The 23391-nt window shown below is 45.8% G+C and overlaps 1 protein-coding gene across 3 annotated transcripts; it reads left to right on the top strand.

The window, feature by feature from the left end:
• Window positions 1-1977: 1977 nt before the first annotated feature.
• On the top strand, window positions 1978-21357 carry LOC121588358 (coronin-7). Of its 3 annotated transcripts, XM_041906193.1 has the most exons (12): window positions 1978-3059; window positions 6883-7400; window positions 7464-8017; window positions 8106-8258; window positions 8758-9318; window positions 9689-10000; window positions 12978-12995; window positions 13161-13345; window positions 13418-14371; window positions 14438-14919; window positions 14985-15100; window positions 18034-21357. In XM_041906193.1, the coding sequence occupies exons 2-12, from the start codon at window positions 6905-6907 to the stop codon at window positions 18124-18126; spliced, it is 3924 nt and encodes a 1307-aa protein (XP_041762127.1). In that variant the 5' UTR covers window positions 1978-3059; window positions 6883-6904; the 3' UTR covers window positions 18127-21357. The 3 variants fall into 3 exon arrangements, with proteins under 3 accessions (XP_041762127.1, XP_041762136.1, XP_041762146.1); XM_041906202.1 differs by lacking the exon at window positions 12978-12995; XM_041906212.1 differs by lacking the exon at window positions 8758-9318 and having other exon boundaries at window positions 1980-3059.
• Window positions 21358-23391: the final 2034 nt, after the last annotated feature.

The raw sequence follows: 23391 nt of genomic DNA, 5'->3' as shown, positions 1-23391 counted from the left end.
ATAATATAAGGTACAATACAGAGTTTTCCAATTTCATTTTATTGACTCTTTCTTACGTGAAATGAACTTAATGTAATGAGAATTGGATTGAGTGCTATAGAACCCTTGTTTGGCAAATAGGAATTTTCAAGAAGCCAGACCAAAAAGGGTGCCATAGAGTCCAAATTCCAACATATGAAGTTAACTTCCAATAGGAAAGAGTCAATGAAGTGTCCCACAACTATGAGAACCCCTGGAAACTCTTAAACTCTGTCACCGCCGACAAAAAAAAATCATATTCCAGGCAACCGGGCTACACCCGTGTAACCAGCGACTTTGGTGGCTTATAACTTTAGCATGCGTAATCCAATATCGATGCGATATTCTGATGAGATTTGCATATACTAATGTAGTTTCTATAACTATGCATGGATTGGTTCAACTCGCTTTCTCCTTTTTATGTTATAACTTTTCAAAGTTGAAAGGATTTTTTTTGGAAAAAAACATTTTTCAGTACTTTACACAATTCTCACAATAAAATGGTTATTATAGTTTTGAGAACTGTATATTACACGTCTAATGTAATTATTTCAGAATTTAAATTTAAAAGGATAAGGGCGCTCTATACAATGTATATTAAACACAACTTATCAATGAACACCATTTTATGTAATTTTGCATGTGTCGCAATAACGCATTTTATAAAATTATGATGACAGGTTTGTTGTAACGGTTTTTATTCAAATGGAAACTCATTTATGTTTTTTACGGCTCATAGAAAAAATCCAAAAAATGTATGTTAGACGTGCAATATACAGCTCTCGTAACTATTGGAACCATCTTGCTGTGAAAACTTTGTACTGAAGTACTGAAGTTTTAAGTTTTGTATTTTTTGTTCTGAACATCCCTGTCAACTTTGAAAAGTTATAATACAAAAAAAAGACAGCGAGTTGAACCAATCTATGCACAATTTTTGAAACTGCATTAGTTTATTCAATACTCAGCAGAATATCGCATCGATATTGGATTACGCATTCAAAAGTTATAAGCCACCAAAGTCGCTGGCTACCCGTGTAGCCCGATTGCCTGGAATAGGGGTATTGCAAAACATAATTCTAAAAAACAAGTTTATTATAATCAAACACATATACAAACAAATTCTGAGAAAAATGGCTATGGTTTACACTTACATTCCAAATTTCAAGTCAATCAGATTCCTAGAATCTGTGGAATAAGCAATCAAAATCGATTTGGCTACCCGGGTAGCCGGTTTCCTGGAATAGGGTAAATATACAGATGTCGTGACAATGAGATTTAAGGTCAGTTTTCATCATAATCATGCAGAAATATTACGATTTATGCTCTACAAGAAAGGCAATTAAATTCGCCACCGGAAAGTGCTTATTTTAAATTTTAACTTTTAAGCTATTAATAACCTCGTTTATAATTTCTCGATATTGGCACGAAAATGCTACTTGAGAAATAACGTAGCAATGGCAATAAATGCACTTACAGAGTTAATGTGACTCATTTCTACCGGACGGGGAAATTTAATTACCTATTTGAGCGTTTCGTTTTCACTTGTTCCATACCGCTCTCATTGATAAGCAACAGCTTTACGTGGATCAAAATTCTAGCGATTTTTGCGATTCCTTCGAATCAGTGATCGGGTTTCTAGGAAAACTACCCAACAGAAAAAAACAGGTAGCCAAATTGCTTGCCGCCCGCGACGGCTACGAAACGTTCTGCGGGGTAGCGCCATCTATCGGCTTTCCCGGGACACAAACCCCCGTGGGCAGTGCAGCGGCCGTGCTGCCATACGTTTCGCCTACGACGGTTTTACTCTAGCAATTTGCCGTACAATCTGACGGAGCATGTGAAGTTAGTAAATTGAATTGCTATTATTGTACACATTTTTTTTGCAATTAAATTACAAACACTACACACATGTAACAATACATTTGTATGTTTGTGTGTATTTTTTGCATTTATCTGTGTGTATGTGTGTTGGTGCGCGCTCCAGTAGCAAGCATCCGCCTTGCCAACCGTCTCACCAACACAGACGCAGGCGCAGACGCGGCGTCTTCGTACGGTAGGGCGAATACACTCTACACACACACTCACACACGTACACACACACGTATATACACACGCACACATACACAGCAGCATCTTCGGCGGGGCAAGGGCAGGGCAGGGCCGGGCCGGGCCGGGCGGCATCATCATGGTTTTCCAGCGAGAGCCGCCCGAGCATCGCGCAAAAGGGCAGACGGGCAGCATTAACGAAACAGAAGTGGTCGCGGATGGAGGTCTCGTTCGATCGTCTGCAGCAGCCAGGTAGCAACATAGCACAGGAATCGAATCAGCATCAGCAGCAGCAGTGCGAGCGCAACCCGAATCAATCGCAAGCGAACACGCCCGTGAATTGCATTTTGCTGTCCGCTCGGTAGTTTGTGTGCGCGTAGTGTGTAGTGTGCGGCGATTGCGAATATTTGTTACATCTTCGTTTGAGTTTTGTATTTTCTTTGGCTCCGGTCCTTTCAACCGTGCACGGAAACGGGCGCTCTATCTATTTTATTTTTTTCATTTCGGTTCGGTTTTATTTAAAAAATTAAACCTCCTCCCGGTGCATCGCGCTGCAATCGGTGCATTATCGGTGCGTGCGTACGCGCCCGTGTGTATGTGTGTAAGTGTGTGTACACTTTCGGGTATATTATCTCGCGCTCTGTGGCCCGCCGACGCCGGTGACCGCCAACTTCTGTGCCGTTTTTGGCCGGGACTGCAAGGACAAAGTGACAGTGACGGAAGCGAACGGAACGGAAAGAATTAGCGGCCCTACTAGTGCGTGTGTTTCCTTGTGTTTGTGTGTATATGTGTGTGTGTGTAAGGTACGCACAACTGTAAGCGGCCCGAGCCAGCAATCAGCAGCAATCAAGCAGTAGCAACCCAAAGCAACAGCAACAACAACAACAAAATACAAGACATCCCGAAGCGGCCGGCAAACGCTCAAGCTCAAGGCGAAAAGTCACCATTTTAACACACACACACACACCTTCCGGATACCTTCTAGCAAAGCAAAGGTAAGGGACAAAGAGCGTCCGCGAACGCACGCCGGCAAAGGAACTATTGTTTCACCTCGTCCCGGTCGGCTCTGCATCTGTGTGTGTGCTGTCCTTTTTCTTTTTTTTTTTTTTGCTTCCCCAATACAACTGTAACATACACGCCCCAAAAAAAAGAGCCCGTCCCTTTTGCGGGCACAAGGGCGCCCGACCGGAAGGACAAAACGGGTAATGCAGTTTTGGGGCAACGGTTTTTAAAAGATAAAGTGAACATGTGTGTCTTTGGAGGAGGTGGAAGGCGAAGGCACGGCGAAAAGCTTCTTCCATCTAGTTTGCCTCGGTTTTTGGTTTTTTGGTTCGCCACCCCTCTCCCCATTTCCCTTCACGGTGCAGTGCAAACCAAATCATGCGGCAACAGCAATAAAACAAAAAAAAAAACTCACACACATAGAACCAAAATTTTCGCCTTTATTTAAACCTGCCTAGAAACTAGCCTACTTCTCCGCCTCCTAGAACATCCTCACATATGGACCCAACAAAGAAGAAGTAAAAAAAATCTACTTCGATGCACTTTTGCTTGCAGAAATTCTCGCCCGTCCAATCACACCCACCCACCCTCCGCCTTCCGCGGGGTGGTCCGTTTTTCTTTCCTTTAAAAAGCATCCACCCCTATCGGCCGTGTATGTATGTGTGTGTTTGTGTGCGCCAAGGGGTAGGTAAAGACAGCAGGCGAAGAAAACACGGCACGCGCAAAAAAAGGGGTTCCGCCCTTGCGGCCGGCAGCCGGCAGTTTTTCGGCGGCGTGGTTGCGTGGTTTTTGCTTTCTGTGTTTTTTTATGTTGTGTGCTGCCCCTCCCCTCCCCTCTTTTCTATTGACTGGTTCGTGGGATGAAGGTGAAAAATGAAAACAAATTCTCTGCTCCTCTCTCTGGCCACTGTTTCCATTTGGTCCGCGGTGATGTAGCGGGGCGGGGAAGAGGGGTAAAACAGAGAGAAAGGAGAGGAGGGAGTGTTTTTTGGCCGTGCGTGATATGCTTGATACAATACGAAGCTTGATGTATTTTAAAAACCATCGCAAATGAATGAATTAGCCATTAAAGGCACATTTGTGTCCTGGGCCTGTTTCCAGTGCCGTAGTGTGAATGGAAAAGGAAGAAGCGATAGAGAAAATGAGCATGAAAGAGAGAGAGAGAGAAAGATGGAGAGAGAGAAAGAGAGAGGGAGAGATAGATAGAGAGAGAGAGAGAGAGAGAGAGAGAGAGAGAATGGAAGGATAAAAAAATTGAAGTCATGGTAGCACTTGTCGGCCGAAGCCGAACGATAAAGTGTGAGAAAAGCCCACCGAAGTCATTCCATAATTTGTTCAAAATTTTCCATCAGCGCCATTCGACGTGCAAACGGGTTAAAAGAAGCATTTGATTTTCCCAACGACGGGTAAGACATGGTTTAGTGTATCTTTATTTCTCTTTTTATTCGCAACAAACAACAGCCCAAACTGTCACACTATCTTCAAATGTGTATTCCTTTGTGCACAAAACTCGTAAAGGTTCCTCTCTTGTCTTTCTCTCTCTCTCTCTCTATCTATCTATCTCTCTCGCGTGCGCGCGCACACACACATACATCCGCTCATGCTCGGGTTCTTTTTCTCTATCTCTCTTTCTTTGTTGCGCGATTCCCGATCCCTTCGATCCGGTCTCGGTTGATTTGATATCGCGCGCATAGCTTTTGCCTTCCTGCCCGTACACCACCCATGTTTGCATATAACCACCCGTTTTAGGTGGGCCGGACGGGCGAACCACAAAAACAATACGGGAAGAACTCAAAATATCTGAGAGCGAGAGAGAGAGAGAGAGCGTCCGATAAGTAGCGAGGCGGAAATGTGTGTTTGTGTGCATAAGTGTTTGATATCTCTTCCAGTATTCCGCCCGCAATATCCCTCCACAAGCTCCCTTTTCCCCCCGTCTCCCCTCGCCCTTTCCAACACCCTCCGCTGGATGGGAGTTTTGCATATGTCTAACGGAAAGCGCACGCGCCTCTGCTCACGGGGCGAAAAGTGAACCGCACGCACCACCCCATCCCCCCTCCAGCGAAGGAAAAGGGTCCCGCATGACCCATTCCATCCCTTTTTGCGGGCGGGCGTTGGAACTTCTTACCCGATGGTTGTCACACATGTACACGCAGCTTTGGCTGCACGCACACGCGTCTTCCCGCAATCCGGCGTCCATGTGCGCGTCTGTGTGTATTTTTGCTTTGTTTTTTTTTTTGCTTTTTGTTTTATGGTTCGTCTCTTCCTGTCGCATAAAACACACCGTCGTTGTCGGCTCAACCCCAAGTGGGGTGCTGTTCCTGTGTTGAAGACTCGCCCCTATCTTGTCCTCGCCGGATGCAACGGTAGCATTTGTTCCGCGATACGGATTGCGGACTGCAACCCGGAATGTGAAGGAGATGTGAGGGGAAGGGCGGAGGGAGGGGGATGAGAATCGGGAGGAAAATACCACTCGTATCGCACAAGTGCAATCTTCCTCTGTCTAGGTTCGAACATTTCAAACCGATGCTTGAGACTCCCGGCCATTTAGACTAGGGCATTAGAGCAAAGAATTTTGGCGTATTAAATCGCAGCGAAAGAGTGCCACGGGAGAAGTTTCGAATGTTTTGGCTAACTCTTTAGTCGCTAATCCTGCACAGCGGCTCAAAACCGACACCAATTCATTACATTTTAGGTAGGTTTTGCAATTGTTGATCGATGTGTCACACTCCTTCGCGCAGGTTTTTTGTTGTGCCAACTCTCCGCTAGCTTATCTTCACCGGATGCACACGGTAGCATTATTCCGCGATACAGCATGCTCAGCCACCCTGAATGAAAGGTGCAACGAGAAAGAAGAGGAAGGCGAGGAACGTTAGGAACATACCTCTCGTATCGCACAAGTGCAATCTTCCTATTTCAACTGATGATAAAGATTCCCGGAAATTACGGGCATGGGAGCAACGCATAATCACTCCTTTTAGTGAGTTCCGAGTGGAAGAATTGCGTTTGGAAGGAGTTCGAATGTGTTGGCTCACTCTTTTGGACACTCAAAACTAAACAGAATCAAGCGTATCCTGTCCGGCGACTCAATACTGACATCGATTCAGCCTTCTTTTGCAACTCACTGGGAGCCGTTAGTCGAAAAGCATCAAAATAGTATATTTACAGCACTTAGCCACTTATTCACTAGCTCAAGCCTTGTGATATGCTCTTTGGAGCGCACTCACGACTCCGAATATTGTTAGTTCGATTCTTACTCCGGCAAAATGGGAACCACTAATTCCGCTCAATGTTGGAGTCATCCCGAGTCGTAGTTGTATGGATCGGAGTCGTTTGGAGTCGTCCGAAGATGTCTGTAGTCGTCCGGAGTCGTCTTTATTTGCCTTAAGTCGTCCGGAATCGTCCAGAGTTATCTGGAGTCTTTCGGAGTCGTCCAGAATCGCAGCCGTCCGGAGTCGGTCGGAGTCGTCCGGATCCGTCCGGTGCAATGTGCTTGTGAGGCACTTCTTTTCGTTGTGTTTTTTGTCTTTCACTTTGCACAAGCACTTCGTATACAGGCCTTTGATTCGAGGCCAACCCCGACTCCAGTCATCTCCGAATCCGACTCCGGGCGACTCTGGGCAACTCCGGACAGCTCTGGACTACTCCAACTCTGGACGACTCTGGATAATGCTGGGAAGACCTATCTTCCGAAGTCAGTTACGAAATTGTTGGAGTCGGATGGGAATCGACTCCGAATGTTTGCCTACTTTGCCCATCACTACTCAAAACGCACCGTATCCCCTGGCCAGAATTCTAACCGCTATTCCTGCTTTCCAGGCTAAACCAGTGCGCGGTCACGATGGCGTGGCGGTTCAAGGCGTCCAAGTACAAGAATGCGGCCCCGATCGTGCCGAAGCCGGAGGCGTGCATACGGGACATCTTCGTCGGGTCATATCAAACGTACGGCAATAACATTGCCGCGTCGGCCGCCTTCATCGCGTTCAACTGGGAGCATGCCGGGTCGAGCCTGGCCGTGCTGCCGATCGACGACTGCGGGCGCAAGAGCAAGACGATGCCGCTGCTGCACGCCCACTCGGACACGGTGACATATCTCGACTTTTCGCCGTTTCACGACGGGCTGCTCGCGACCGGCTCACAGGACTGCCTGGTGAAGGTGTGGCACATCCCGGAGAAGGGTCTGGAGCAGTCGCTCTCGACGCCCGAGTGCACGTTCACGACCAAGCAGCGGCGCGTCGAAACGGTCGGCTTCCATCCGACTGCCGACTGTCTGCTGTATGCGACCGCGGTCGGCTGGGTCAGCCTGTGGGATCTGACCACTCAGCAGGAAGCGTTCTGTAAGTACTTTTTGTTTCTTTACACTTACACCCAACCTCATCAACGTTTCGCAATCATTGCAGCGAACAACGAACATCCGGAGGTGATCCAGTCGCTCAGCTGGAAGCAGGACGGCCGGCTGTGCGTGACCAGCTGCAAGGACAAGATGGTGCGCGTGCTGGACCCGCGCGCTAGCGCCCCGATCACGCTCGCCGCCGAAAGCCACCAGAGCATCAAGGACTCACGCGTGGTCTGGCTCGGCGAGCAGAACCGCATCCTCAGCACCGGCTTCGATGCGGCCCGACTCCGCCAGGTCATAATACGCGACCTGCGCAACTTCTCGGTGCCGGAGAAAACGCTCGAGCTCGACTGCTCGACCGGCATCCTAATGCCGCTGTACGATCCCGACACGAACATGCTGTTCCTGTCCGGCAAGGGTGACACGACGATCAACTATCTCGAGGTGACGGACAAGGACCCGTACCTGATCGAGGGCATCCGGCACTCGGGCGAACAGACCAAGGGCGCCTGTCTGGTGCCGAAGCGGGCGCTCAAGGTGATGGAGGGCGAGGTGAACCGCATCATGCAGCTCACGTCCAACTCGGTCATCCCGATCATGTACCAGGTGCCGCGTAAGGTAAGCGGGCATTTTGCGTGGGGCATTGGGAGTATTTAAGCGATTTGGCAAACGTTTGGCATAATCGGTTGCTATTTTTCCTTTCTAGACGTATCGAGACTTTCACAACGATCTCTACCCGGACACGAACGGCTACAAGAGTGAAATGACTGCCACACAGTGGCTAAACGGTGCCAACACACCCGTGCCGAAGATTAGCCTCGATCCAGCGAAACGGGAACTTGGCGATGCACCAATCATTGTAGGTTTTTTCTTCGTCATCTTCACCCTCTTCTACCTATGTTTTCCCCCCTTTCCAAACCTTTGTCTAGCATAGTCGGGTTAGCTTACTAATGTGCCTGTACATTCTGCATGGAGCGTGGGCCTGTACCACGTAGTCGATGGATGAATCGTAACCTTTGTTCGATGTATCTAGTGCAGTGGCCGGCGAATTTTGCGATGTGATAAGAGCCGCATTTCGCTGGACATAATCCTTCCGTCTCATAACTCCATTGTTACTATACCCACTAAATATATGTACCCAATTCTCTTTCTCTTTCTCTCTCTCTCCATTGCTCTCATTCCTCAATCTAACTTTGCTTGGGGGCTTCTGTCTTCTGTACCAAATACAAATACAAAATCACACGCATATCCATCTCTATCTCCACCTCACAAAATCCAATCCCGCGCTAACCATTCGCTTCGTACAAAAAATGCATAAAAAACCTGAAACCCGGAAAACTGAATAAATATTAAAAAAGGTCCTCCGCGGGCCACTGACTGAGGTGGTGAACAATATCGCGAACAAGATGCGCAGTGCCCAGTCGCCGAACAACATCTCGACCGCGGCGAAGATCGAGCGCGAACCGTACGTGAAGCCGACGTTCGTGCCGATCAAGGAAAAGATCAAGCACATGGAGCAGCAGTCGCACACGGAGAAGTGTGAGCTCGAGCAGCGCTTCAAGGAGATATCGGCGGTGCACAAGGAGCGGGACGAGGAGGGCAATGGTACACCGCTGGCGGTCGAGAACAATGGCAACGGCAATCATCATCCGCACCATCATCTGCAGCAGCAGCGCGAAACGTCCTGCTCTTCATTCGACTCGGAAACGGATGGGGGGCGGGTGGCGGGCGAAACGACGCCGCCCAAGCCACTGCCGAGGACCTCGCGCAACAACTCCGTCTCGGAGCAGCTGGCCGGAACGGCCGGATCGGTCGGCACCGGGGAGGACGTGAGCCCGCCTGGGCCGGTGGCCGCACCGGCGGGAGCGACCAACGTGCCGCGCCCAGTTGCCCGACCGCGCACCACCAGCGGATACAAGGTTAACAACCTGCGTGCCTTTGTCGAGTCTTTCACGCGTGTTTTTGTCGCTTGATGATGTACCATAGTTGTGCCTTATTTTTATTCGTTTACTTGTTTTGCTGATGGTAATATTAATACTAGGCGATCATGTGTGTAGCATTTACTAATTTTTTTTCCTATTTATTATATCATTTATGTCTTTTCTTTTTCTTTTTTTTTAAACTTTATTTCTATTTCCTTTTGCATGCTCTGTCGTATTGGTTTCTTCTCTATTAACGATCGGGTGTTTAGATGTTTTGCTAAAAAACGAAATGAAGAGTAATTCCTATCCCTGCGGTAGCTAATTATTTGCTAATTATTTATTCTTCTTCTTCTTTTCTGTCGTGCAGCCACGCCTTGGACCGAAACCGTTCTGTAGCACCGGTTCGTCCGGGGACTTCTCGTTCGAGAAGGTGTTTAACGTGCCAGCCGTACCGGGTGCAGAACCGGGAAGCGACAAGGAATCTGCCGCTCTGCCCGGCCCGACGGTCGGCGACAGCAGTGCGCCGGCTGAAAAGAACGGCAACACCTTAACCGTGTCGCCCGAACCGGACGAGCCGAAGGACGACAGTCCCACCGAGCCGGGGAAACCCGAGCCGGCCGAACCGATGGACCAGTGCGACGTCGAGACGCGCACCATACCGCATGCCGAGCTGCGCAAGGTAAGCATGGCAATCGCCAACCCGGACACGGTGCACTAGAGATGGGAATTTATGTAGCCAAAGAAAACAAACGAAACTGTTGCTACAATTAACTAGAAAAAAAGTAACTAGTCATCAGCGTAAATCATGACGCATGCAACATATTGTGATCGAGTGAAAGTGAACGTGATGTTTTTAGGGTTGAACAAATTTATCGTAAGGCGGCGTTTTGCACGAAAAAAAGAATGACTCATTCTTCTAACTAAATATATTTACCGAATTACGTAAAAATTGCTTATTAAATTTTTTGCTTTACAGAAATTATAGAGGGTATCGAGGATGTGTGTAAAATAAGCATTTATTCATAATTGTAAAAAAATGAAGCAAATTATTTGAAAGATAGAATTACTTTTCAATTCACCCTTATCTTTTCATAGGTATTTTGTATTTCAATAATACACTTAAAAAATCACGTTTACTTTAACCTTCGTATCTATAACCAAAACTACACCTTTGCTTTTATAAACATCTACCCGGGTAGGTCATACATTTCATACAAGAACTAGAATTTAATTGGAAGAATTTTATTGGTATAACAATTCTGATTATAACTTACTTTATGTACCTATAGTAACAATACTTTTTTTTATGTTAGACGTTTTTCAGCCAAAATATGAATGATAAAAAGTTATTCATGATGAAACTTCATAATTTAATGTTCATTATTACTAATTTAATTCAATTCCTATAGAAATATTCGATTAATTCTGTGAATTTAGCGATTTCAAACTTTTAACAAAACTGCAATTTATTTTGAATTGTAGCAGGAAATTGTACCAATTTGACGCATGAACTTACAAATCACAATATACGCGTAGCTCGAATTCGCAATTTCTCGAGTGTCGCGTAGGTCGGGGAAAGACTGTACATACATTTAATGCACAATAAATAGTTCAACTGACACTAATAGATCGCCATGTCATCCTGACTATCGGGTCAAGCATTTCAAGCTATATGACTTTAAAAGAATATTTGGAGATAGAAAACATTAGAAATGGAATCTATGAATATTCGTCTATGGATTGCTATCGATATCATCATAAAATTAACCTACTAAATCGAAACCAAACTTCTTATTGTATGTTGTACCTAATCGGGTGAAAATAGATTTATTGTTTAAAGTATATTAAATATTTTTTATTAAATTCAAATTCTTCTCGCACTGTTTAAAATGATGTTTATCTAGGCATTCTAAAAAAAAGTCGAATCGGTTCGATTCTTCAACAAAAAGATTTTTATAAAATTAATGAGTAAAACATACACGGTTAGGTGGTTATAGAAATGAAGGTAAACATGATCACTAAATGGGCTTTTCGTAGACATCTTATTATTAACACTGAGCAATAAGAGTAAATTCATTGGTAGTACGTACAGTCGTTGTCGCTAAACCACCCACTAATTTAAATGTGGCTCCATCGCTACCACGAAAGTAAGTGACACACGTACGATGACCTAAATCCTTAAATCACATCATCAAATAATCATGTATAACTAATATAGAGAACTTTGCTAGTTGCCGTGGAGAGCTAAATGATTTAGATTGAACTCTCGAAGAATGGTTCTATCTTACGAATGATTTAACTGAGTGAGTCACATTCACAGCGATGTTAACAGAGTAAACATAACCCCAAAGCAATGATGAGCAATGATGACTGTACCACGGGACTGCCCCTAAAAGCGCTGGGCCTTAGAATCAATTATGTTATTTTGCATACAACCTATGTGGGAAATAGTTTATAAATTTAACTCAGAAACTCATACTGACTCAGTGTGCACGTTACATCAGCTATTCTGAGATGAGTCACTGAAATTATTAAAAACTCGAGAATCCCTTCCCGATTGCTGAGTTTCAGACTTGCAGACAAACCAGTGGCGGATTAAGGGTATCGGAGACCCTAGGCGGTAAGACAAGTTGAGGCCTGGCGATTTGGGGGGGGGGGGGTACTGGCACTGCTTGCTGCAGGGATATTTAACAGTAAACTTGAAAAAAAATGGCTGGGGGGTGCAAATAAATCGCCAGCCTCGGGGCCCCAACGTTCATACTTCCGGGGCCCTTGTCGCTAGTACTCTGTCCATAGGCATACTATAGACTAGCGATCTACGGGGCCCTTAAATCGGCGGGGCCCCAGGCGACCGCCTAGTCCGCCTACCGTTAGATCCGCCACTGAGACAAACAATGATACAGACTAGAGACGTGCACTGTGTGTAAGAGTGAGTGATTGCTCAGAATCTTGCAAGCGATTCGATTCGAACGAATTCAGTTTTGTGCGAAGAGTTTTTAAAGTTAATTGACGCTTCAACTCACTCACTGGTACGTTTGTCTTGAATCAACTGGTACGTTTATCAAACCATTGTGTAAAACTTTCGAATCCCGTCCAAGCCATTCATCTACGCTGATTCCACTCAACTGAAAAGAATCACTTCTCGGCTCCTCTATAGCGATACCGACTGTTTGATACCGAGCTACTCATGTTCTAACAAAATACAGGGTTTTTCAGGGGTTCTCATAGTTGTGGGACACTTCCTCGACTCTTTCCTATTGGAAGTGAACTTCATATGATGGAAGCTAAACTCTTTGGCACCTTTTTGGACAGGCTCCTTGGAAACTTCTATTGGATTTTGCATTCCCAATAAGATTAAGTTCATTTCGCGTAGGAAAGAGTCAATTAAGTGTCCCGCAGCTATGAGAACTCCTGAAAAAAACCTGTAATACTTTCCGAAAAAGTTACCAGTACGCTTTACCCGCAGCAGGAGCCAAGAATTCCCATCTCTGGACCGGTGCTGCCCCACAACGTTAGCATTAATTGTGATTGTAGTGCGCTTACTAATTCGTACCAACCAATTGTTTCTATATTTTTTTCTAACGCTCTCCCCTAAACAACTAACACCGCTAACCACACCTCCTTGGGACATGGAACTGCCTGCATGCGTTGAACAGCCGGGTGAACAGGAAAAGGTTAAACAATGCGTTCCAATTCTCCAGCAATACCCACAAAAAAGTATCCCATTGTGATCCCTTTTAAAATCTCCTTTTGGCCAATCCGATACCGAAAGTGCCCAGCCAAAAAAGTCTCTAATTTCTTTTCTTTTTTTTCCTTGTATATGTGTGTGTGTGGTGCAGATATTTGAACGTCAAGCTTCGTCGGAATCGGTCGACCAGTTCGATGCGACCGCGGACGACGCAAAGGGCCAGTTCGAGCGGCTGAGCGCCCAGCGCACCAGTCTCGCCGAACGGCGGCGCATGTTCGAGAGCCGCTCGCAGAGCGTGCAGGACGGGGAGAAGGCAAGCTCGCCGACACCGCTCCGGTAAGCACATGGTCGCGAATGGTCGCCTCCCGCAGACGCACTGACGGCCCTTTCTCTTCTGGTTTTGTTTAGCCGCCGCGAATCGCTGAAGGTGCGCGGCGAGCAGAAATCGTGCGCGGACGACACCGACCTGATGCCGCCGCCGCCGGCCACCGACTTTCTGCGCAACCGCAGCGACCTGTCGAAGGAAAACATGCCGGACATAGTGAAGCGCAGCAACAGCACGGCCGGCGTGTCGACGGTCGCGTCCAGCAACAACGCCGCCGCCGCCAACAACAACAACAACAACGTGGCGTCCAAGCGCACCTCGACCGTGTTCGGGCGCGTGTCCAAGTTCCGCCATCTGAAGGGTACGCCCGGGCACAAGAGCACGCACATCGAGAACATACGCAACCTGAGCCGCCAGATACCGGGCGAGTGCGACGGCTTTGCGGCAAATGCGGCTCGGGTCGCGGTGCCGATCGCGGGCGCCGGCGGCAAGATTGCGGTGCTGGAGCTGAACGATCCGGGACGCCTGCCGGACGGCGTCATCCCGACGCTGGTCAACATCCAGAACATTATGGACTTCCAGTGGGACCCGTTCGATGCGTCCCGGCTGGCGGTGGCCTGCGATGACGGCTCGGTCAAGCTGTGGCGCATCCCGGCCGGCGGGCTGACCGAGCCCACGAACGAGCCGGACGCGGTGCTGGTGGCCCATGCCGACAAGCTCTACACGCTCCGGTTCCACCCGCTCGCGCAGAACGTGCTGCTCACCGCGAGCGTCGACATGGTGATGAAGGTGTGGGATCTCGGCACGATGGAGGAAAAGTGCACCCTGCACGGTCACACTGACCAGATCTTTTGCTTCTCGTGGAGCCCGTGCGGCCGGTACGGTGCGACCGTGTCGAAGGACGGGCGCATTCGCGTGTACGAGCCGCGCCAGTCGAGCCAGCCGATCGGCGAGGGCACCGGACCGGTCGGGACGCGCGGAGCCCGCGTCTTGTGGGCGCTCGAGGGTGACTACCTCGTGGTGACCGGCTTCGACAAGTAGGTTTGATGCATGAAGGCCCGGTGGGACGTCGCAACTAATTTGAACGCTTTTCTCGTTCGCAGAGTCTCCGAGCGGCAGATCTACGTGTACAAAGTGACCGATCTGAGCGCGCCGATGGGCATGGTCGGGCTGGACGTGTCGCCTGCCATCCTGATGCCGTACTACGACGAGGACAGCTCGACGCTGTTCGCCACCGGCAAGGGCGACAGCACGATCTACTGCTTCGAAATTACCGACGAGGCGCCGTTCATTTGCCCACTTTCGCACCATCGCTGCACTAATCTGACCCAGGGCCTCAGCTTTCTCGCCAAGAACCAGTGCGACGTGGCGGCGGTTGAGTTTGCGCGGGCCCTTCGCCTCACGAACGGGACGGTCGAGCCGCTCAGCTTCACCGTGCCGCGCCTTAAGGTCGAACTGTTCCAGGACGATCTGTTCCCGCCGACCCGGGTGCTGTGGCAGCCGACGCTGACCGCCGCCGAGTGGTTCGCCGGCCGGGACGTTGCGCCCGCCCGCATCAGCATGAAGCCGGACGGCATGGATACGCGTATGTAGTAGCGGCGAGGGCTCATCCTTTCAACGAGGATATTAATGCGACTCCTCCTTTTACAGTGTCCTCGATTCAGCCGACCGTTACGACCACACCGTCGAAGAAGAGCGACACCGTGCTGATGACCCAGGGCATACACAAACCGTTCGCCAAAGCGCCCGAACACGTGCAAGAGCAGGTAAACTAGAAACAATCGAAACTGACTAATTTTAAAGATGGTGATAAAATTGTGCCTATTTCCCAATAGAAATCGAGATGACGATCGGTGCTGTAGATTTGATGTCTATGGTTCTATCGTAATCTTTGAAAAATTAGTTCGTGCTGAAGTTTTTTAGACTTTAATGTTGATGAACAAATTGAAACAGTCTAATCTACAAATGTATAATAGCTCACCAACAATCTCGTCCTAGACACAAACCAATTAAAGATCTTTTCACATTGTTGATCATTGATCATTGGATATCACGTGAATCATCACTGGCTAACGTGAACATTGGAACAAATAGGAAATATCTTTAAGAAGAGGCTAAAACAATCGTCTACCTTTTTAACTAAATGGATCAATAATAATGGCAATGAAACAGTTAACTACAAGTATCTTCCCAAATATTAGTATGATGAAGATATTTTTCAATTTTCAGATGCGTATATCCAGGTCTTGGAACCAATAATATCAGAGTCTCTCGCATAACGAGTTTTTTGCTTAAAGGGTTCAACTCGTTATGCCGGGTTGCACCGCATTGCTTTGTGGAGCAAGCACACTTTGTGTGTGTTTTTGATAACAATTATGAATCCGATGATGTACATTTAACGTGGAAGTTCATCAGTTTTATGTATTACGGTTTGATTTTTATAACATGTATCGTTGATGAAAAGGCAATGGTGATAACGCTAATAACCTATGCTAAAATTAAGGATATATTTTGAATATTATATGTAGTTCATTAGATGCACTAAGATCTAACCAGGTATCCATGTATCCAGGGATCCATGAAGTTCTAAACATGCCTACGCAGCTGAGGATCAAACAAGTCACGGTACCTAATCGTTTGACCAGGTCCTAAAATGTTAAATATAAGTAAATGAAAAGGAAAGTCTCTTTTTTCGATAAGCAATGTTGCAGCAAATACAAAATGTGCAAATTTGCGCCCATAGCCAAGTGATATAAGTCAAGTCAATAAGTCGCAAAAAGCGAATTCCAAATCGAGATAAGACAAAGCATTGCGTTGTATGGTTTTAAATGTGTTAACACACAGTACTAAGCTGGGATACTTTAACACACAGTTTAGCTCACTTGTAGCCAGTGCACATATAGAGCCTTTAGAAAGGTTCGGTGCATTATATCTTTGGATAATTATCACATGAGTATCATAGTTCCACGAACAATTGAACTAGACAGCTTTCAAGAAAGGTCAATACGGTAGAACTCTTTATAAAAAGTACTCCTTATTGTGAGTTTTGCGCAAAACGAGCAAATCTAAATGCCCTCTGAACAAGTCGCATAACGAGCAATTTCTTTTTTGATCCCGATAAGAAATCGTGGTCATGTTTATCACGTGATCGTTCAACATTGAGCCTTTTTTTACCGGGCACAGGTAAAGATTTTTGGATTAAATTTTCATTGCCAAGATTCCTTAAATATCAAGCTATTACCAACAGCGGCAGTGTATAAGTGTAGAGGAAAAGTGTGATGGTGGTGACACATTAACGCCTATTGCCAATCCAAAAAAAAAGTCATACAAAAGCCATACAGAAATCGAAATAAGCACTCCACGTCCAGATAACTGTTTTCAGATATGATAACGGGACTTAGAGTTTATCAACAGGTTTAGTGAGTGAAGTAGTATCTTTGGTTTAATTGCTCCTCCTTCCTTCTTATTTGTTAATATTGGAGATTCTTTTCGGCTTCGGCCGTGTAACTGCGCATGACGTGAACTTTACTGTGTCACCTCCTAAGAAGTATGTGTTGCACAAGTGTATTGATTAGTTTGTTCTTGGATGCATTCTTGATCTACTTGCTCGCGAAGGCGATAATTTAATAGGCGACACTAAGAATTAATCAATGCATTACTGTTGCCACTTGGTGCCAGTGGTGTTCCCTACGGTTATACTTTTCAGTTTTTTAGATTCATTTAATACACTGCCCTTTTCTTGCCCTAGAACCAATTCCTTCGCATAACGCAGTTTTTCTCAAAATGAGTTATGAAGAATTCCACTGCAATCCTGTCATATCTTTAGAATATCTGACAAACGAATGTCGAAACACTTTTGCCAGACATCCGTGATTTGTTTTTGTTACACCGATAACTACAAATATCTTAAAAAGTTTACACAGTCAGGCAATCAGCATACGAGGATACATTTGTCATTCAATCGGACATTAGCGTCATACCTATAGCAGGAATCTTTGGGGATCAAATAAAGCAGCTCGTTTATGTAACGTGAGAAAAATATTGGTCACCAGATACTACCTTGAAGAACTCTATAGGTACAAGCCAATAAGTTGAACCCCTCATCATCATTCTTGAATCTATGCTGAAGTATAGTGTTCTTGTGTTAATGATACTTTTCGGGACTATTCCGTGCTGTTTAGTACTGAGCAATGTCAGGCAACAATTCACAAGATATTTGTGGGTAAAAAACATCCACAATAATATCCAAGCCTTATGACAAGTGCAAAAGTCAATTCTAAAGACGAACGGCAAACGATAACCAACACTTTTTTAGTATTCAAGCTGAACATTGGATTAGATGATGAGATAAGAGATATGATAGCAAAGTGTTACATCGAAGGAATGGTTAAGCAACTATCTCATGTCTCAACCATGTACAAATAAGAATTTTTAACATTTATTATATCTTGTTGCTAAATATCAACAACACATTTTTTTAAGAAATTGAGATTTATTATAATAGCTCCCCATAATATGAGATTTATATAATATTATGGATGTTATTTATCATTTATCATGTAAAATAACCATATATCGTTAAAAAGTGTTAAACAACCTGTTAGATTGCTAGGTTATTTTATTTTAAACACTTAAAACTATTGGTAAAGTATTTGTAAAATTTACACCGGTTTCGTATGTTCCATCTATTTATTTTTAGATTAAAAATGCAGTCAGCGCACGCATGTCCGTGAACAAGAAGCTCGAACAGGACAGCATGGAAGGCGTAGACGAGAAGGAGTGGGAAGAATAAAGAACACTGGAACAGAACTGACCGCATGTACGAAGTGGTCGCCTGTTCTTTCTTCCTTCGACAGTCGCAACCGATTATTAAACCAGCACACGGGGACGGTGCTGATGATTTCTCCGCAAAACGGAATCCTCATATTCATTTCCAATTTACATTTATCTACTTGATCGTGTCCGACGAAGCCGAGATGAACGCGGAGGGGGTGGATGAAACTTTCCTTCAACTTCCACCCTGCAATGTAAGGTCGAATCTCGGCCGAGGAGAAAGAGAGCGAGAGACGAACAAAAGGCACACGCGTGCTACTACATATTTGCGCAACCGAGCAGTTGGCGCGTAGCTTAGTGAGTATTAGTGAGGGCATCCCGGTATTAAAGTGTAGCGACACTACACTACAAGATACAAAAACAACAGGAAAACAACAAAAAAAAAACAAAACGCAACCGGAGACTGAACACCACACAAACCAAACGTACGCGCAAACGCGCAAAAACCATTCAGAGCTCATTCCTTTGCCGCGCACGTGGTGGCGGTGGCCAAACGTACGAAATATGCAAAACATTCGTTCGAGCGCTCCAGCAAACAGGCCCGAACATCTGCCAAATGCGCCAGTACGCCGATAGACAACGTAACGTAAAGACCAAAATCCTATTTGTATGTCAGTGTGTATGTTTGTATGTGAATATTGTGGGCTTACCAAAAGGGCAGGAAGCGCAGTGGCTGCTGTTGTAGAACCGTTTTAAGCACGAACCCTGCCGAACCTTTTTATTATTTGGCCGAAGGAAAAAAAGAAACAACACAATCACACCGATACAGCAACACTGCCCCTATCCCCAATGCAGAGTGGCACAGGGAAAACAAACAAAAAAACATTTCGATACCTATAGGATTTATACGATTTACACCGGTGCAATAAGATAGGGAAAGAAAGAGAGAGAGAGAGAGAAAGAGAGAGAGAGAGAAAGAGAGAGAGAGAGAGAGCGAGAGAGAGCGAGAGAGAGAGAGAGAGAGAGAGAGAGAGAGAGAGAGAGAGAGCATTGCATTCACTCATTTCATTTTCCCTTCAAGGACACGCTACTTGATCTCGATGGTGCCGCCATTAGCGAAAGACAAGGAAAAGAAACCACGAATGACAATATATTTTGTAACTGCGCCTACTATACCTAAAAAACCAAAAGCGTGATCGTAAGGGCACGGTGATGCGGCTTGCTGACTTTGATGGGTCGATGTTTTCGCGGCTCATCGCTGGCCTTTCCCACTGCTTCTACCATGCCGGAGCAGCCAGGCATGATCCGATCAACGCTCTAACACTAATTACCAATTGTTTTTTTTTTTGTACCAACCAAGACAAATGAGCAATATTGACAACCAAGCGCCCAGGGAGGTGGCCCCTTTCCTCTAGCCCCCACCGCTGTGTATAGCGCTAACGTATGTGTTGTTTTCTTTTTTTTTGCATTTACCTTTCTCGAAAAAATAGAACTACAGAGCGGGATTACGATTAGGGGTAGGGTGGCTCCGGTGCGGGGAAGCTTTTTGTGCTTAGTTATTGCTTGCCGAAGGCCGGCTAGCTTTACCCGCCCCATCGGGTTAATTCATTTGTGGGGAGGAGCAGGAGCAGAAGGGGAAGGAGGGGGATGCCAGCAAACGGTCTCTCCTGCTTGCATCTGATATCGCATTCGAATTAGAGGAGCAAAAACCTAAAAACGATTTTGTATTTAACCTAAAATGGACGGATAGATGCTTTTTTACAAATAAGTAAAGGCTAGTCAAGAAGGAAATATTGCGAGAAAGAGAGAATGGGAGAAAAATAAGGAGAAAGACAGTGAAAAAGGGAGAGAAAGAATGAGGGAGCTTGAGTAATGTGTGGATAAAACATATGTGCAAACAACATACGCGTCAAAATGCTACAATAGATCATTGTTAGTGAGACAACAGGCCAAAAACAGGGCATTTAGACGGAATGTCCAGGAATGGAAGGTACCACGGCCGCAGGGATGCTAGAAAATGAAAAGATACAGCAAAGGTAACAAGGAAAAAAAACCCAATTGAAGGGTGTGAAGAGAGGGACGTGAAAGAAGCAAGGACATCTCGAATGTGAACAAACAGTGAAAAAAAAACACTAGAAACGCACAAAGGGTAGCAATTAGGACGAATGAACCAAAACCACATTCAAACGTCAAAGAGAAACGCTTTACGCAAAGACTCGCCCTGAAAGCTTTCTTTTATAAGTTTTTTGTTTCATTCTTTTTACACTTCAAAAATTCAAAATTCTCGAATCATGTGTCTGTATGTGTGTGTGTGTGTGTTTCTCGCCTACGCGAAACAAGAAGACCTGTACATATGAAACCAATCTTTATTTTTTGTTTACCCTGCCGCGCCATTTGTGGTATTTAATAGGGCATAGTTAGCTTCGTTTCTATTTATCATCCATTTGTAATTGTATTCGTGCTAAAAACACAAAACACAACAGTATCGTGCTAAACCATTGTGATCAATTCAAAGGCGAGATCTTGCGAACTTTGCTGCGTGTCTCTTCGTACAGCATAAACCAATTGGGAGGGGGGAGGGGGCATAAACTGATGAGCGGAAGTGAAAAGCTGAACGGCGGTTGGATTACGAAAATCGTTAGCAAAAATGGACAGGACATAGTAGTAAGGGGAATGCGAATGCCAGAACAAAGAGCGTGCCATTTTCAATGCTTACGATGATCGAGGAGGGCAAGGGGAGGAGGTTATTGGGGGTCCTGCAACTTTTTGGGCGGGGCATCGATTTCCGGGATACACCGTACCAGTACGGGATTGGTACATTTTCCGAGCGGGATGGGTTTATTTGCAATTAGTCTGTAGCCGAACTTCGAGTTTTCATTAAGTTGTTTAAGTGTATCGTTTTTTTTTTTAATTCCTTAATATTTCTAATCCTAGCTTTCTCCCCCATCTACCCTACCCCTCAGACACACTATCCATGACGCATTCCCTAAAATAAAATCACGCTGCTATATTCCCTCATACGGTGCAGGAAATTATGACTGAGAGATACAAAGATAGAGAGAGAGAAAGAGAGAGAAATTGAGAGAGAGAGAGAGAGAGAGAGAGAGAGTAAGAGAAATAAAAACAGATAATAACAACAGAAAAGATAGATAAAGAGATAAGATAAACAAGCATGATAATGTGCGGGATGGCAAAAAGACACAAAATTTTGGTGTGTGATAATCCAAAGACACGTATGCCATTACAAACCCCAAATACCTCTCTCAAACCTTCCCCATTCCCTCCCCTCTTCCCTCTCCTTCGTACCTATTCTGTGCAGAGGTAAAGAGAGATTACTCTTTCACTTTTTGCGGGAGGCATTTTTGTTGGATGCGGGCGGTGGTCTCTTTGTAAAACTGCCAAAGATTCTAAATCGCCAACCGCCTCATCCCTTTCACTCGGGACAGGCAAATCCGATCATCCTTGCCTCTTTCTCCCCCATTTGCCATCTTGTCCCTCGCCAATTCCACAATCCCCCCCCCCTTCTCCGGATCTTCCCCTCCCCCCAAAAACCTCCCTTTGTACCCCGCCATATATTTCATTGTAATGATATATATACATATATCATACACATATAGAGTATAAAATAAAGATATCTAAAACGAAACAACCTACTGCTTTACATTACTTGTTAGCATATTGTTAAGTATTTTCTTTTTTAAATCTCTGTCAACCACCGAAACAATGGGAGCCGTTTGAGTTGTTCATACACCTCTAGCATATCATTTTCCAGTACTTGAAACTCTTTCAGGGTGCACTTAAGCCTCGAAACTTGTGGCTTGTGGTTACAAAGACCGGGTCTTTGAACACGTCACGGCAGCATTTTTTTTCATGGCAACACTTTCAGGTAACTTAACATTAAGTTGTATCAATTTTGGTTGCGTCTGGAAATTGTCCCCGCAACCTGAATGTAACAGTTCTTCCATACGATTTGGTAACAACTTAAATCTAACAATAAATAGCTCCGAACAATTACATAAGATAACGCAAACGACAGTAAGCTTGGTTAAAAATGAGTCTCGTGATGCCAGTCAAAACTATTATAAAGAGCGTTAAATTTCATAGCCATCGCAGTATTGGCACTACGACAGCTGGCTGTTGCAAGAATGAACAGTCTACTTTAATTGCTACTTGTTAGAGCACAGCCTGGAGGAAGGAGCCCAGACTACCGAACTGGACTCAAGCAGTGGACAAACAAGAGACTTATACAACATTAAGAGACAGTGCTTGCTGTCTTGTGGAACGCCGGAAGTGGAAGAGCTCTCAAACTCGTTAGAAAAGAAGGTATCTAATCGTGCATGGAAGCGACGCTTCGTAAGATAGGATCTAAACCACTAAACCAGGGCAAAAGCGAGGCCAAAATGTTCTAGTTTAGGTAGGTTAATGCGATGGTTACTGCGATGGAATGCAGCTTTCAGGTCCGTATATACAACGTCCATTTGAGCCCGTAACGTGTGGATATTGTTTTCTTCTTCTTTCACAAAACAACTGTTGTCGGTCAAGGCCTGCCTGTACCACTAATGGGCAGTGGTGGATCTAACGGTAGGCGAACTAGGCGGTCGCCTGGGGCCTCGCCGATTTAGGGGCGCCGTAGATCGCCATTCTATAGTATGCCGTACGGACAGAGTACTAGCGACAAGGGTCTCCGGAAGGATGGCCGTTGGGGCCCCGAGGCTAGCGAATCATTTGCACCCCCCTCCCTCGTCAGCAAAAATTTTAGAGCCTTTCACTGATGATCGAAGGGGCCCCCGACGGCATTTCAAGTTTACTGCCACCAGTATGTCCAGGACCAGTATGGTGTGAGATCTTCTACCTGTCTCTCAAATTTCTTGGCTTCGCGGATGACATCGACATCATCGACAGGACCCCAGTGAAGGTGTGTGAGGCGTACAGCCGACTTAAGCGCGAAGCAGCAAGAATTTGATTGAGAATCAATGGGACGAAAACACAGTACCTGATTCCAGAGATCCAGACCAACCATGAAACAGGGAATTAGCAGTGGCGGATCAAGCCTCTCCGAGGCCCTAGGCCAGTGGCGCGTTAAACGGTGGGCGGACTGGGCGGCCGCCAGGGGCCCCGTCATTGTGGATGTTCGACTTCGTATCGAATCTACCCCCCCCCCCCCTCCCTGGATGGGACTTTTACGATCTATTTCAAAAAGACTTATCTAATTAATTCATTTTTCCCATCGCTTCACTCACTATATTTTGTCGAGGGCCCCGAACTGCAGAAAACCGGGGCCCCA

The sequence above is a fragment of the Anopheles merus genome, chromosome X, assembly GCF_017562075.2.
Source record: "Anopheles merus strain MAF chromosome X, AmerM5.1, whole genome shotgun sequence".
Taxonomy (NCBI): Eukaryota; Metazoa; Arthropoda; class Insecta; order Diptera; family Culicidae; genus Anopheles; species Anopheles merus.
Note: the sequence above shows the minus strand (reverse complement) of the source record. Positions and strands in the feature narration are given on the sequence as shown.

Excerpts from the sequence above, each read along its gene's own strand:
- LOC121588358 (XM_041906193.1), top strand. The coding sequence starts at position 6,905 with ATGGCGTGGCGGTTCAAGGCGTCCAAGTACAAGAATGCGGCCCCGATC. Across the intron at positions 14,920-14,984 it reads GCCGGACGGCATGGATACGC|TGTCCTCGATTCAGCCGACC; the intron begins GTATGTAGTAGC and ends CTCCTTTTACAG. Across the intron at positions 15,101-18,033 it reads CCGAACACGTGCAAGAGCAG|ATTAAAAATGCAGTCAGCGC; the intron begins GTAAACTAGAAA and ends ATTTATTTTTAG.